Genomic DNA, 14878 nt, shown 5'->3' on the forward strand with positions numbered 1-14878 from the left:
GATCAGACCGGCAAAACTAGACTCGAATAGAAATCAACCCAACTCCGATAGACCAAATTATTGTATTGACTGAAGAAAGATTATTATGTCAAGTGTTTACCTCAAGACTAAAATGTCCATATTTTCATTCAACATTAACTCCAAATAAGAAAGATGTAGCTAATGGCAGATCTTTCTATAGGTGACATAGGCAGCCGTCTAGGGCGCCAACTGGAGGGGGCACCAAAATCCCTGCTTATTAGAGCAGCAGAGTAAGAGATAATGAAAAGGCAAAAGCCATTAAAAAAGAAGTCGAAATATTCAAAGTCGCACATGCCATATTTTTTTGTTATTTATAATTACTGTTAGCTAAAGTTGTTTATTTGTCTTGATTTCTAATTAGCTCTTGTTCTTCTTTGTAATAAATACAATAAATATAAAAGATAATAAATAAAACTGAATGTGCTAGGTCTGGCAATGGCTGCAGTTTACTAATGACCAAAACTCACATGAACTTCTGATCTCAAGATTATAAATCTAAAAATAGCTGATAAAATGAACACTCCACTGTATGAAAATGAGTAAGAATGATAATGACAAAAAACACTGCAAAGGACACCCAAAACTTCTATAGAGATTGTATTATATTTCCAAAAATATATGTACAGTCTATTACAAAGGTTACAAAGCAAAAAGAATTGTCTATGTAACAAGAAATCGTCTAATTAAATGATCTTACAGTTCTGCTGTTGGGGAAAATACTTTTGACCAGTGAATATTCTGAATACTTTCATCACAGAAAAATAAATAATAAATTGACATTTTGTATTACTGTACAACAACCTAAAATCAAAACAAAGTAAAGATGGAAATCCTATCAGCTGTCTTTGGTCCTAAATGAAAAATTATGTACAACTGAAATCTTGTGGGTGACAATAATTCATCTGCGAGATAGAAAAATATAGTGCATTTTCAATGTATTCAGAGCTCTCTACTGAGTAATATGTGTAAAAAACAATATAAATAAAATGTACAAGTTTTACAATTAGAACATATACAAAGATTCCCTCAAAGTCTCGTCTCTCTCTGACACAATCAACAGTGCTGCACTCTTTGGAATTATCCATCACCTCGCCAAAGCGGTGAAACTAATTTCCAACTGCTGAACCACAAGATTTGAAAAATAACGTCATACTCTATCTGCTATTCCTGATTCCAACCAACCCTCTACATCCTGCATGTTTTTTTTTTCCTTTTTAAATTTTATACTCTTTTTATATTTTTGCTGAAACAGAGCCACAACAAATCTTTTCTTGTCCAGAGTTGAGCAACCTGAAGTTTAAATGTGGATGAATCGAGCTGAAACAGACCGTAAAGTGACTTGATGGTGAAGGTTACAGGTGATTTGGACGCTGAATCTATTGTATCCTGGCCGTAATCTCAATTTGGCTCAAACTGCTGTTTCCCCAGCACAGGAAAAAAGGGGACTGAGGCATTCTACCCTGGGGTGTGAGGGGCCTCCAGGGGCCCTGGTTTTAAAATCAGAGCAGGGGGGTGGAGGGGGTGAGAGAGAGTGCTGCCTGTGAACTGGGGAGTTTTGTGCTGACTGAATGACTTTATGCCAGTATTCAATTCAAAGGTCTGGCCAAGGCCCAATTGCTGAGCTCTGCTGTATGGATAAAGGGAGGGTGTGTGTGACACAGGGGCTCAGAGCTGGTCAGGGCTAATTCCTGGTGTCTCCTCACAAAGGTGAGTCCCACAGTGAAAATGGATCAATGCACGCATCCAAGCTAAGCCGAATCATTCTGAAAACACATGTAAAAACGACATGCATCCACACAAGCTTGTTCAGGAAATTTTTGTTAACATCTCTGCCCTTACAAAGCACCTGGACAAATGGGAAACAGGACATGTAGTCATCTTTTGGTGAAATTCAGTATTAAAGCTAAAATCTGGTAAATCAGCTGCACAAACTGGGCAAACCTCCTGGTATACAGTGTTTAAAGGAATACTTCACCCCATATATTATTTGCTGTGTATCAATTACTCACTCTGTGTTACCCTGAATTCATGGAGAAAACTTTGATTTTCTCGCACGTCTCCACCGTGAATGGAGAATCCAAATACTGAGAAAATTCTTAATGAATTTAAGTGAATGGGGGCCGCCTTTAACAACAGCAAAACTATACCAAAACATTCATTTACAAACTCCAACAAAACTGGTGTAGTATAATTCAAGTTTTATTTTTGTAGTCGTATGCTCAGTAATTCTCAAACACATGTATTTTCCCTAAAGCTTTACTATTTAAAACACTTCCTTCCAGCTTCAGCCGTGCACGAGTAGTGCACCTTGGTAGGCACATGCCTTTGAACTCTGCTTGTGCATTTCATTGAAAAGAGTTTGTAAACAGATGTTTTGATATAGTTTTGCTGTTGTAAAAACACGGCCCCCATTTACTTCAACTGATCAAGAATTTTCTTTGTTTTTGGATTCTTCGTTCATTGTGGAGGCATGTCAAGAAAACAACGTTTTCTCCGCTACTTTAAGGTAACATAGGGTGAGTAATTGACATACAAAAGATCATTTTGGGGATTGAGTGTTCCTTTAATACAGCCAAAGTCAACAGCTAGTCCTCTTTCAGTTTTTTCTGTTTCTGTTGTCAGACAATGTAACTTATTTTAATTAGTAATTAAATTGCAGCTCATAATTACCTGTAAAACAGTCATTATAAAGGCAACTGTGCCGATGAAATCTAGAGCTCAATTAATTAGTTGATGAATTAATCAACAGAAAAATATACAAGTGACTAACAGTTTGAATTATTTTTTGGACAAAAAAATTCAAAGGTTGAATGTCCACATTGCTGGATTTTGCAGTCCTCTCTGTTAGTTAACTGAATATCTCTGGATTTCGGACAGTTAGTTGGACAAAACAAGGCATCTGAGGATGTAAACCGGGCATTCACAAAATGTGATGAGCAGTTTTTACTATTTTATAGACCAATGGATTACTTGGGAAAATAACTGGAAGAGGACTTGATAATGAAAATAGTTTTTAATTTCATCCTCAGTCATTTTTGAATGATCAGGAAAAATAAACAGAGAGAATGAGAACACCTGTATTGTGTATTCAGCTACACTAACATTTAAAACCCTTGACCCCAGAGAGGATTTTGCATGAGGTCAAGCCCAGTATGTTTAACTGTGCAGACTATGTGTGCAGACAGGATGAACTCGAACACATCCCCCCTTTGCAGTTGTGAATGTCTGCTGCCCACATCCGTTTTAGGATTAAAGCTACCCTCTTTACAGGTGACAGACTTTCCTCAATAGTGTCTAGGCAGGCTTACATTGTCCTTGTTTCCCCTCCCTTTCAGATTTATCCACCCTGGAGAACCTTTTCTAAAGGCTCCACACCAGATGAGTCTGGACATAGGGCCAAGACGGAGAGAAAAAGTTGTTTTCAAATGTGGCTGGCTTAGCGTGGATGCAGTTTGAGAGATAATGGAGAGAAGGAACAAAGCTAGTAATGGTTTTACAGCTTGTCAGTGAGCCTAAGGTTGATGATTCCTGATGCTTTTTTTCTTTGCATTTGAGACGAAAACAGTTGAAAGACTGTATCTTTGAAAATATAGATTTATCTCAGGTTACAGCAGCAGTAAAAGATATGGTTGTAATGGTTTTCCCCTATGAACAGCGCTCCTCTACATGACAGCTGAATAACTGCATTTTCTTATCAAAGAATACTGCACTAAAACATACTCAACATGGAAACTTTTTTTTCTATTTTTTTTTTTTCTTTTTGCATTTGAAGTGGAGACAGATGGCACCGAATAGGTTGATTGGCTTTTAGCACGTCTTCTGCAAAGCCCCCTCGTCTCTGTTCTCCATACAAAGCCGTATGGAAGAAAAGAGGAGCAATCTTAAGAGACACTTTAATGCATGTTCCGTCACATCTACGCCTGTGAAGGGATGAGCGGCGGAGACGCATGAATAAACAAGGGGAGCTGCATGGCTGCCTACAGAGCCGGGACGGTGGGATTTAACAGCACGATCTGCGTCTGACTCGAGCTCCATCGTTTGGTCCTGCGTTTTCAGACCCCGAACCCTGAAGGGGTTCTTTGATTTCTGGACGGCGCGTCGGGTGTCGGAAGATGATGTCAGCGTGGCTAATTGGCACCTTTCTAGTGTTTCGAATGGCGCCTCTTTCATCTCCGCAGCCACTCAGTTCAACATTTCCATGCCATGTTAGATTCCCATCAAACGTTTAGCATATCATAGCGGCAAAAATATGACATGATTATTTCATTTGATGACTTGGCACGGCAGTTTTTCCGAGCGCTTTTCAAAACCGTTTTTAGGTCAAAGAGGTACATTCCTTTTTCATTTCCCGGCGGTGACTGAATCGTTCCAAAGGGTTTGTCTCAGCACAGCACACACATGCGATAAAACCTAGCACCTTAAGAATCTCAGGTGAGGACCATTTCTACCTGGTTATTATTGCTCTGTTAAGTCCGTCTCTTCTCCGCCGACCGTGTCACTCGTGGCATTAAACCGTGCACTTGATTTTACCAGTTCAAGTTCCAGATAAAAAGACATCACACTACAAGGAAAACAAACAAATAGGGAGCTTGTCCACCCTTTAAATGAACGCAGAAAGCATTGCCATTGAAGTGCCTAAAATACTGGCAATACTAAACACATTTTAAGGCAGTATTACATCTCGGATCCACCCTTAAAAAATTGTATTTGCAGCTGAAAACAAAAACAAACACTGTGTGCAACATTTTAGGCAAAATGATGGCAAAACAATTTGCGGTGGCTTCAATTTCATCTTTCAACAGTGCTGCAACATTCTACTCAATAACCCAGTAACTGTTCTGCGTCTTCTGTAGTGAACACTAAGACAAAGGATATTGCTACTCTGATATAAAAGTCTTTTGATTCGAAGAACAATTCGCCTCCTGCATCTCCTCAGTGTTGCACTCTTCAGAAAATTCCTTAATATAAAAAAAAAGGTTGAAACCACGTCACTTCTGTAGGTCGCAAACAAGCACGTGAGGATTTTCACTTCAACAGCACATGAAGGAAAACACTGCAAACAGTTCACACAGTCCAGCATGTGTCAGCACAAAAAGTACCTTTGAGCCTAAAAAGTTCCCTCCGCGTTTGGATAAAAGAGAGTTTACCCTGTTGTCAAGTCCAAGTAGAAGAGGGAAAAAAACTGCTGCATGGGCCACAACATGTCACTGTGGCGGACAGGAAGAAAATTAACAAATAAGAAAAAAAGGAACAAGTGAAACCACCGCAAGTAGACAGGTTTTGTTCTTTTTAAAGGAAATCCATAGCTGTGGTGTGCACTTTAAATCATTCATTAAGTTAAAGAAACTCCTGTTCAATGCGCCTTTTGATATGTGGTTGAGTTCATAAGCGCTTCTATAAAATCAAAACAAAAAAAGAAGAAGAAGAAGAAGAAAAAAGTAAGTCATCTCGTCCAGGTAGTTTCTTTTTTTGTTGCTGTTTTTTTGCCCTTTTCCTCTCTTTAGTGCCCTTTGAAGAGGCAGACCACAATCCTTCATTGAGGAACAAAGGAATGATTTCACTCCAGACACAGCCGGAAGAGTCAGACATAACAGACGTCCGTTTACTTTGACGATTATCCCGGTTACGTCCCAGGCACTGCTCCGGATAAGTTCTGTTTTTGTGTTTTTTTGCCCTGCCCGATGCGGCCCGTCGCGGTTCGTCACACCTGGACGCCCGTGCCGTGGAGATGCAGCATCTGGGCTCTCATAGTCTGTATGCTGCTCATGATCTTTTTCTGATGGCCCACCAGCGTGATCCCCAAGCTCATCACGTCCCTGCAAGACAGGACAACACATCAATCAATTCACCGGACCACAGTGAGGGGGCAAAACAAGTGCGATTTACAGCCTCAGTTTTTTCATTATTGGGAGTAAAGGGTAGAAAAGAGGCAGCTAAACACAACACAACAGCACACTTGTTTATGAATCTCATCAATGTCAAGGATGATGTAGCAAAAAAAGTATGAGATGAAGTTTTCTTGGGAGGTGTTTTTGGAAAGTTTATACGAACTCCTGTGCACTTTACGCGGACGTGGAGACGAATGTTGACTTCTGATGGTCATTGGAAGTTTTGAGTAACAACTCAAGGGCAAGCCACAGTCTGGGCTGAGGCTCATATTCAGCTGCTCTCAACTAGTAAGAATGCAATAAACAGCAAAGAGTTCACTTAAGTTTAAGATGAGGACACACTACATTAGAATGTCTGAATTAATGTATTCACAGATCTTAGTTTACAGTTCCTAAATCCCACACGTGACATGAAATGCTTATTTGCATTATCCTGTTAACATGTACAAGTGCACAGGAGCTCTCAGCTAACTGTACTTGCTGTAGTTATGTTAAAAGAAAATGATGGTATAGTACAGAACAGCAATGGAATCATGTAATTTCTATTTTTTTAAACAGTAACACTGTTCTTATAATCAATTTTAATAATTTCTGCTTTGCTGTTTTTTTTTTATTTGTGTTAAATTAGGCTTCCACTACTACAACATCAAACTCAATTATGTGTGCAGATGTTCACTTAAAGCCAAAGCCCTTTGAGCCCATAGAAAGCTTTTAATGCAAAACGTGTATGTAAGTGTTGAGTTTCACTGAGGGGAGCAGAAAAGACTGGAAATACTTAGTGTATGAAACTGTTTCTTTCTGATCTAAGGACAACGTCAGAACAAGAGAGCAGCTAATGGAATTAGTGTGCACATAATATCTATAAACAGAAATCTGCATATGTATGCTTATCTGTAGGTAATGGGGCAAGATTTAGGTATCGGAATGGTTCTGCTTTGTAGTCCAAGCAGTAGAGACTCAATAGCAACGTTTGTTTCCAATAACCTCTGGGTAGAAGACCCCTGCTTCACAAACAACAAATGTAACGGGGCAGAGCAAAAATAGACAGGAAGTCTGTATTGCTGCGACGTGTAGTTACATTTTGGGGGCGGTCAGGCTACGATGTAGGGTATGGCGTCGATTCAGTGCACAAGTATAAATCCTGCTTTACCCTTCTGTCAGACAGCCTTTTCTGACGGGGAATTGGAGCCATTATTTCAAAGCCACCAGACTCCATTGACAAAAATTAATTTCGTATACAGTATATATTTTGCATATATTTTGCAGAACACGGAAGTTGATGGTGTATGATTGCTGATCAGTTATTGTGTACGCTAAAGCAGTGAAAATATATCCAAATATAGTGTAACCTTAACTGATATTGATTCTTTTTTTTAGGTGGCTATAATATGTTTTCCTTTGGCCCCCATCCAGCAGTACATTGCGTAGCCACTAGCAAAGGACCTCAGTCCATAACGTAAGCTGAGAGGAAACGTCAGATAGTTTGGACCACTGTGTTTAACTATGTATCTTTAAACGTCACAGTTACGACTGAAAATGACGACAGATTTCACATATTTCCGCAATTAAAATCATTTGCTGGTTATCTTCCCGGAAATGACTGATGTTGTCAGCTTGACATCATAGTGATACTGTCTATTGACCAATAATGTTTCATTGGCAAGCAAAAAGTCTGTGGAGAGAAAAAAGGTAGAACGCATTGGCAGAACGCGATCCTGGAACCCATCTGCTACTGTCTGATGACAATCTAGTTCTTCATAAGAAATTAGTCAAAATGACTGTTTCACAGAGGACAAAATCTCGTCCCAGATATCTGCTGGCTACACTGGATCTGAGACTGGTGTTTGAATGTACATCACACTGAATTTACATCTTATAAACATGGAGGAAGTGTTGAGTTTGCTTGAACAGCAAATTAAAATAGAAGTAGTATTAGTATAGTAGCCAGTATTTGAAAACGCATAGTACGTTAGAGAAACCTCATGGGATGGCAGTCTACCAAAACTCTGCCTGAATGCTTAAGAGTGGATTTGTTTACTCAGAGTGGGGTAGAAGGAAGTGGAGTGTAGGTGAGATCACAGCCTGAATGTGGCTGGTATTAATGTTCTCTACTGATGCTTAACCACTTGAGGGCTTCATATCTACTTACTCGATTGACATCCTGGCCACAGATTCCAGGGAACTGTAGCCAGCTGCTGTGAAGTTGTCTCTGTATCGTTCCATCTTGATGGCTTCCAGCCACTCTCCCACTGAGCGGAAAGCGGTGAAGTCTGGTGTGCTCTGATCTAACAGTGGACTAATTGGTCTGTGGGATGAGCACAGAATGATGTTTATGTCTTATGTGAAAAGGAAACGTTCCGCTGAAAACACAATCAAGCAGGAGACGAGAAAAAGCGACGACCAAAGGCATCCAGCGGTGCAGTAAATTGCAAGTAGGGGAAAAAAACTAGCTGATTGGAGGCTTCAATCAATAAGAAATTCACAAACAGATGCAGCATGTCAGTTTTCTGCTTCTGAAAATTATTTTTAGTCAATAACTCTTAAATCTGAATGCATTCGCCACATAAAGACCCCATATAATAAAGTGCTTTTTAACCAGCTGTAACCTCTCGATCTCACCTCGGGAAAGTATGTTCTCACTGCAAATAGAGTGAATCTGACAAACGTCACAGTGAGGTCTGGAGTTCCCACTGCACTTTAAAGTACCAGGAACTCATTACAGAGATTGATTTAAAAGCCCTGCTATTGACCATAAAGCCATGGAAGCTGCTTTGGGGTATCGATCTCTTGGGATTTATCTTTCATCTGTGAACTACAGAGGCTAAATCATCCACTGGACACTTTGGATCATCCGCTAATGCACTAAAAATAAAAGTTCAAATTCTTTATTGTACCAAGCCACATTTTAAAATGATTCATTTGGGGTTTTATTTCCTCACCTTGTACATGTTCCAACTGGGGTTTTCAACGTGTTAGGGTTGCGGATCATCTTATCAAGGATACCGACTATCTGATCGAATTTGGGACGTTCGGCTCTGTCTTTCTGCCAGCAGTCCAGCATTAGCTGATGCAGGCCAGGTGGACAGTCCATTGGGGCTGGAAGACGGTAGCCCTCCTCTATCGCCTTTATGACCTGGAGAATGCAAAACAGATGGGAGTCATTAGTATCAGCATTTAGTATCACCCTAACCCTAAACCCTTTGATATCACCCTAACCCTCACGTCTTTAGTATCACTCTGTTAACTTTTTAGTTAAAGGAATACTTTAAACCAAAATGACCATCAGTTTATCAATAGCTCACCTTGAGTTACCTTAAATTTGTGAAGAAAACTTTGATTTTCTCGCACGCCTCAACAGTGAATGAAGAACCCAAACAATTGAGAAAATTCATGACGAATTAAAGTTAATGGGGGCCATGTTTAACAACAGCACAACTATGTCAAAACATCTTTCTCACATGGCTCTGGCAGTATCATCCAAGTGTCATTTATCCACTCGTATGCTCAGTTCTTCCCAAGCGCATGTATTGTTTGCTAAAACCTTTCGATTGAAAAGACTTCCACATAAAGACTCCCACACACGGCAAGTAGCGTTCCTGAGCAACAGAATGCGTTTGAACTCTGCACGTTCATTGCATTGAAATCCCACCTACCAGCTTGGTTTTGGCCAGGAGTTCTGCTGTCACTCACCCACGCCTGTCGCTTCCTGGCAAATGAATGCACTGGGAGGTGGGATTTCAGTGAGAGCAAGGGCAGAGTTCGAATGCATTCATCATGTGCGCACGAGACTTTTTGGACGTGTTTTAAATAGTAAGGTATTCGTGAAAATGCATGTGTTTGGTAAGTACTAAGCATGAGACACAAGTTGTGTGAGTTTGATATTGAATGCTTTTATATAGTTTTGCTGTGTTAAACGTGGACCCCATTTACTTCAACTCATCAAGAATTTTCTATGTTTTTGGATTATTTGTTTACCGCTGAGGCATGAGAGAAAAACAAAATTGTTCTTCACAAATTCAACATAATACAGGATGAGTAATTGCTATACAAATGATCATTTTGGGGGTGAAGTGTTCCTTTAATATCACTCTAACCCTCAGTTCCCTGACACTTATGACAACATTTAATTCAACAGTTTGATTGCTGACATCCAGGGGCACAATGTTTGACACAACAATGGTGTCATGGAGGGAGGTTTCCAGAGCTATCTGACAGCCATTTCAGACGGAGAATAATGGCAGCTTCACTTAGCATTTGCATTAATTTTCACTTTCACCTAAATGTTTGAGATTATATATTTGAATTATGGACTGAAGGCCTGGATGTTGGCTTTGGTTTTAGTTTGATGTGCTTAGTTGTAAACCTTTTGTCTAATTAGTCCAAACGTCACCACCTCAGCAGTGAAGTTGGTGAGCAAAATAAGTCACAGTTGACCAAAATAAAGAATGTAACATCCAGCATGTCATATCACCATCATTTGATGGTCATATCAAAAAAACTGTGTGATTTATTCAGCTCAGGCACATTACCAAAATCAGACCTTTTCACTCATTTACTGATCCTGAAAAGGTTACTTTTATTTTGTCTTGGCTTGATTATCCTAGCTCTCCTCTCGCTGGGCGCAGTCAGAAAACAATCTCCTGCCTTCAGTTAGTGCTAAATGCTGTAGCTGGGCTTTTGACCAACTCTTTTGGAGACGGAATCATATTACACCTGCCCTTGTCTCTCTTTACTGGCTGACTGCAAGTTTTAGAATTGATTTCAACATTTCACTGATAAACTTTGCGGCACTACAAGGTCAAGGTTACATTGTAGGTATTTAGCGTGTTATATGCCACAGTGCAGACTCACTTCCCTGAGTTTAATTTCCCACGTTGCTCATGTGTGTAAACAAAAGGCTATATTTATACAGCTCTGATAAGTAATAGAAAAGATCTTTCCACTGAGTCTTTAAACCTAATATATTGTCACTCTGCATCATGCATGCAGTTAAGCACAGAGTTCATTAAAAGTCAATGCGGTGAGAACAGTAGGTGCAGTGGGCACTTTGATTTGAGCCCCTAGCACCCCGTCCTTTATTGTGTGGATAAGGAGCTGTGTACGTTTCTGCATATATTCATCAGCTATTTCTGTCAGGACCGCTCAGACAAGAATGAGTCATGGAGGGAAAAGGTGTCAAAACACTGCAACTGTTGGGAAAAATGCAAATAACGTTCTTCCTGCATCCCCGGAGGATGTTTGCTGACATCTTGACAAAGTGCAAAAATTTCTGACATTGATGTCTGTCAAGTAGCAGAGCGTCAAAACACCACATACGCCGCTTTAATGCCCGGCCATCTTGTTTAGCATTTCTAACATCTGATTGTTCAATCAGCATGTCTCTGCTTTGGAGCGCCGAAGAATCTTAATAATGTTTAGGCCTGATGCTGTGGGTGCTAAACGCCAGGCGCCATATAGGAATCTTAAGGCCAGAACTAACTCGCCTTCTACCATCAATCAAAATGTGCCAAGTGTCCGACAATAAGAACAGCTTCAAGTGGTCTGACGCAGTTGGACTCCCTCAGTGGGAGTTGGCAGGGAAGCAGGCAACAGCACTCAGAGAACTGCGGGTGAGTCAATCATTATAGCAATTTGTGACATTTGCAAAAAAAAAAAAAAAGAAGTATGGGACTTAAAAAAAGTAAATGTGTTCTTTGAGGAGGAAAAGTCTAGGCAATGTCAGGTGTCAGGTCTTACAATTTACTTGATGTTGAAGCACCTTAAAGATACATTCTCTGATCAAATTACAGCACCTAATAGAACCCTGAAATCTCCAAACTCCCCTTCCAACTCTAGTGCACTGAGTTTCACAACATCAGCAGTCAGGTGGGAGAAGATTCTGCGACTCTGAAGCTGTGTGTATTTTTACTTTTTTTTTCAGTCTCTAAGAGCTGCAATGCTGGAGCAAAATATCTTGTTTTGACTGTGTTGTGCTTGACTGGGGTTTGAATTCATTTAATTTCATAGTGACTCATATTTAAAGGAGAACTACACCCATTTTGCATACATGTTGGTCTGAGACTGTCCAAAAAATATTAGGAGACATGAACTCTCCCCCAAATCCAGAAACTAGAGTGCAGAAAATTAAATTTGTGATGTCATCAAGTATAAAGTCTGGAGCTACTTTATAGACAATTAATTGGGAGAGATGTTCTAGATGACACTGAGAGCACACAGGGGAATGTTGTGAGTATATGGGTACATTTTCTGTTTCACGAGAACACTGCAGCAGAATAAAGCTCATTTGGGTATTGAAAAAAAAAAAACATTATGTGGGTCCACAAAATCAGGCTCCTATTCATTGTCGAAGGAGCAGCTCCAGACTTTAAACTTGATGACATCACAAGTTTGAGACTTCCGTCTCTGGTTTCTGGCTTTGCCAGAGTGAGAGAGAGTTTCCATTTCCTGCTACACTGTAGCATATACAGCACATACAAAGATATCAGAACGAAGTTCTTTGCAAAATTAAATGCAAACTTCAAGATTCTGATACACTCTCCGACCAGACTAAAATGCAACGTGTACTTGAAGAAAACAGAATCAGCGCCACAGAAGCAGCAAAATGTCAGTGCATGTCACAGCCTAAGAGACACCCATCACAACACTTAACAGCAGTTCACCTCCTCACAGCTCACACTCTGCCTTTTTATTTAGTCCTACACTTCAGGAGTTAGTTTTCTTTACAATTTATATGTATGAATTTGTATTAATATCTTGTTGTTAATTGTTTCTTTATTGATCTTAAGCAAAGTTGCGTATACTGTATGCACAGTACACCTATGATACATACACACACACACACACACACACACACACACACACACACACACACACCTTTTGGTGAGGGAACAAACAGCATGACCATTTTCAGAGGGGTCTCTTGAACTCTCACCTCACGATATCTGAATGAAAATGGGTCCTATGGGTACCCAAGAGTCTCCCCTAAACCTAAGTGGGCTTGTCTCCAGTAAAAGTTTTGTTCCTTACAATCAATGTACTCCTTAAAATTAAGATTTCATATTCTTCTCTTTAAGAGAAAGGACAACCAGCCTATCTGAAGAACAACGAAACAAATGTATAGATACATAACACATTAAAACAGAATTGTTATGGAGCTTTATGACTGTTCCTATGCCATGGAAGTAACATACTAGAATTCCTCTTTAAATAATACTTACTAAAGTATAACCTTGGGATACAGTTACAACATAATGTTGTTGAGTCATATTTAGGTTTTGCAAATATCTGATATAAATGTCGTTATGTTCTATGTACAACAAGAGAGATGTAAACACATTCCCTCTCTTGCAGTAAGTGAGTGTAATGGGGCCTTTCCATGTTTCGTTAAAGGGTGTCAAAACATCTATAAAAGACACAATTAAAGAAGTACTCCATTAGTGTGTGTTGCACCCCATAAAGTTGGGGGTTTGCGAGAGACAGATGCAAAAATAAAAAGGATCAAAGCAGCGTAAGCTGAGGTATCCTGACTTTTACAGACGAACATGGATCCTACATTTCCCATAATGCAACCAGTAATATCTTTTCTGATTGGTAAATGACATATCTTTCAATCACCACACCTTCACAGTTTGTAACGCAGTCTTTCTTGTAAAAATTGTGTTGTCTTTAGGTCTAAGCTAAGATAACCTTTATGACATCATCAGTGCTATTTCCTCAGTTGACACCACAGAAGACATTATGCATATGTTTTTAAAGGTTAAATATAGTAATGACCATCAGACATAAACTAATGTTGATGTCTAAAATCGGTGAAGTGCCCCTTTTACATCGTCTACTGAATGTCTTTACATCCTTGACTTTTATGTCTACAACAAACCAATGAGTGCAATGCAAACCGCCAAATATGCCTGAGCTGCTCGCTGTGTAATTGGTTCAACACTGCTACTCACACTGGTTCCCATTACCATAAGTAATTATAAAACTTTTAAAGACATTTGAATCAAAAGCATTCTGCATGACAAGTGTTTTCCACTCCTGTTATTTATATTAATACCAGCATCAATCCATGTTCTCGGGACTTCATTTTTATGCGTGTCCCATTTCAGGACTGTTTCTCCTTCAAATGGATTCAGACTGCATGATTATAGCAAGACTTCTTGAACTAATTAAGCCCAAGGTTACCGTCCCCGCCGAGCTGCTCTCATGAGGGTCCCACAAGAAAGCCTCAAAGAAGAATCACAAACTGGAATTTTTGTCTGTGATTTTCTCTTTCTTAGTGGGATGACTTCATTAGGGATAATTAGGGATGAATCTGGGGGAAAACCCTGCCCCCTCTCAGATGATAGTTACTCACATAGTCCCAGATAGGAAGTAGTGCATAACCTCCACTGTACTAACACTCGTGTATACTAGCTTGTTATTTGTGAGAAATACATTATAATTTATAAACTCATCCAAAAAAGGTCAGTAAATAGTAAAACTGCCTTCTACAAGTTCTCTGAGCTCAAGGCAACATCTACAAAATGACTCGTCTTTTACTTATTTTGTAGTGATATTGGTGAAGTGCCCCTTTAAAATGAAAGCTTCTTCTTAAAGATTATGATCCACGGTTATGAGGTCATCCATCAGCAGAATGACAAACATACAGTTTTAGTGAATGAATGACTTGATATATGTGGTGGTAACTTACGTCTTGATTGGACATATCCCAGTAGGGCCGTTCCCCATAGGACATGACCTCCCACATGACAATGCCATAACTCCACACGTCACTTGCAGAGGTGAATTTACGATACTGTATGGCTTCTGGGGCGGTCCATCGGACGGGTATTTTGCCGCCCTGTTCAGTAAAATGCAGGTCAGTGGCTGGAGTAAAGATCAAATTCATTACATCCTGCATCTTCCCCTAAAACATCAATTAGAGAGAATTTTACAGTTACACACATGGTCAAAACACAGAGACACAACTT

At 39.7% G+C, this 14878-nt stretch overlaps 1 protein-coding gene across 7 annotated transcripts in view; it reads right to left on the reverse strand.

The window, feature by feature from the left end:
• Positions 1–610: 610 nt before the first annotated feature.
• The window catches only part of epha7 (eph receptor A7), a 123559-nt gene continuing 109291 nt past the window's right edge, over positions 611–14878 (reverse strand). For 4 of the 7 annotated variants that reach the window (XM_050057672.1, XM_050057671.1, XM_050057670.1 and 1 more), the window contains exons 14-17: positions 14599–14814; positions 8849–9042; positions 8059–8214; positions 611–5837 (exon numbers count right to left, since the gene is read on the reverse strand). In XM_050057672.1, coding sequence (XP_049913629.1) covers positions 5723–5837; positions 8059–8214; positions 8849–9042; positions 14599–14814 — 681 coding nt within the window. In that variant the 3' untranslated portion in view covers positions 611–5722. The remainder of the gene's footprint in view (positions 5838–8058; positions 8215–8848; positions 9043–14598; positions 14815–14878) is intronic. The other 3 variants (XM_050057675.1, XM_050057674.1, XM_050057673.1) reach the window with 1 other exon arrangement.

This window comes from Epinephelus moara, chromosome 12 (assembly GCF_006386435.1).
Source record: "Epinephelus moara isolate mb chromosome 12, YSFRI_EMoa_1.0, whole genome shotgun sequence".
NCBI classification, from domain to species: Eukaryota; Metazoa; Chordata; class Actinopteri; order Perciformes; family Serranidae; genus Epinephelus; species Epinephelus moara.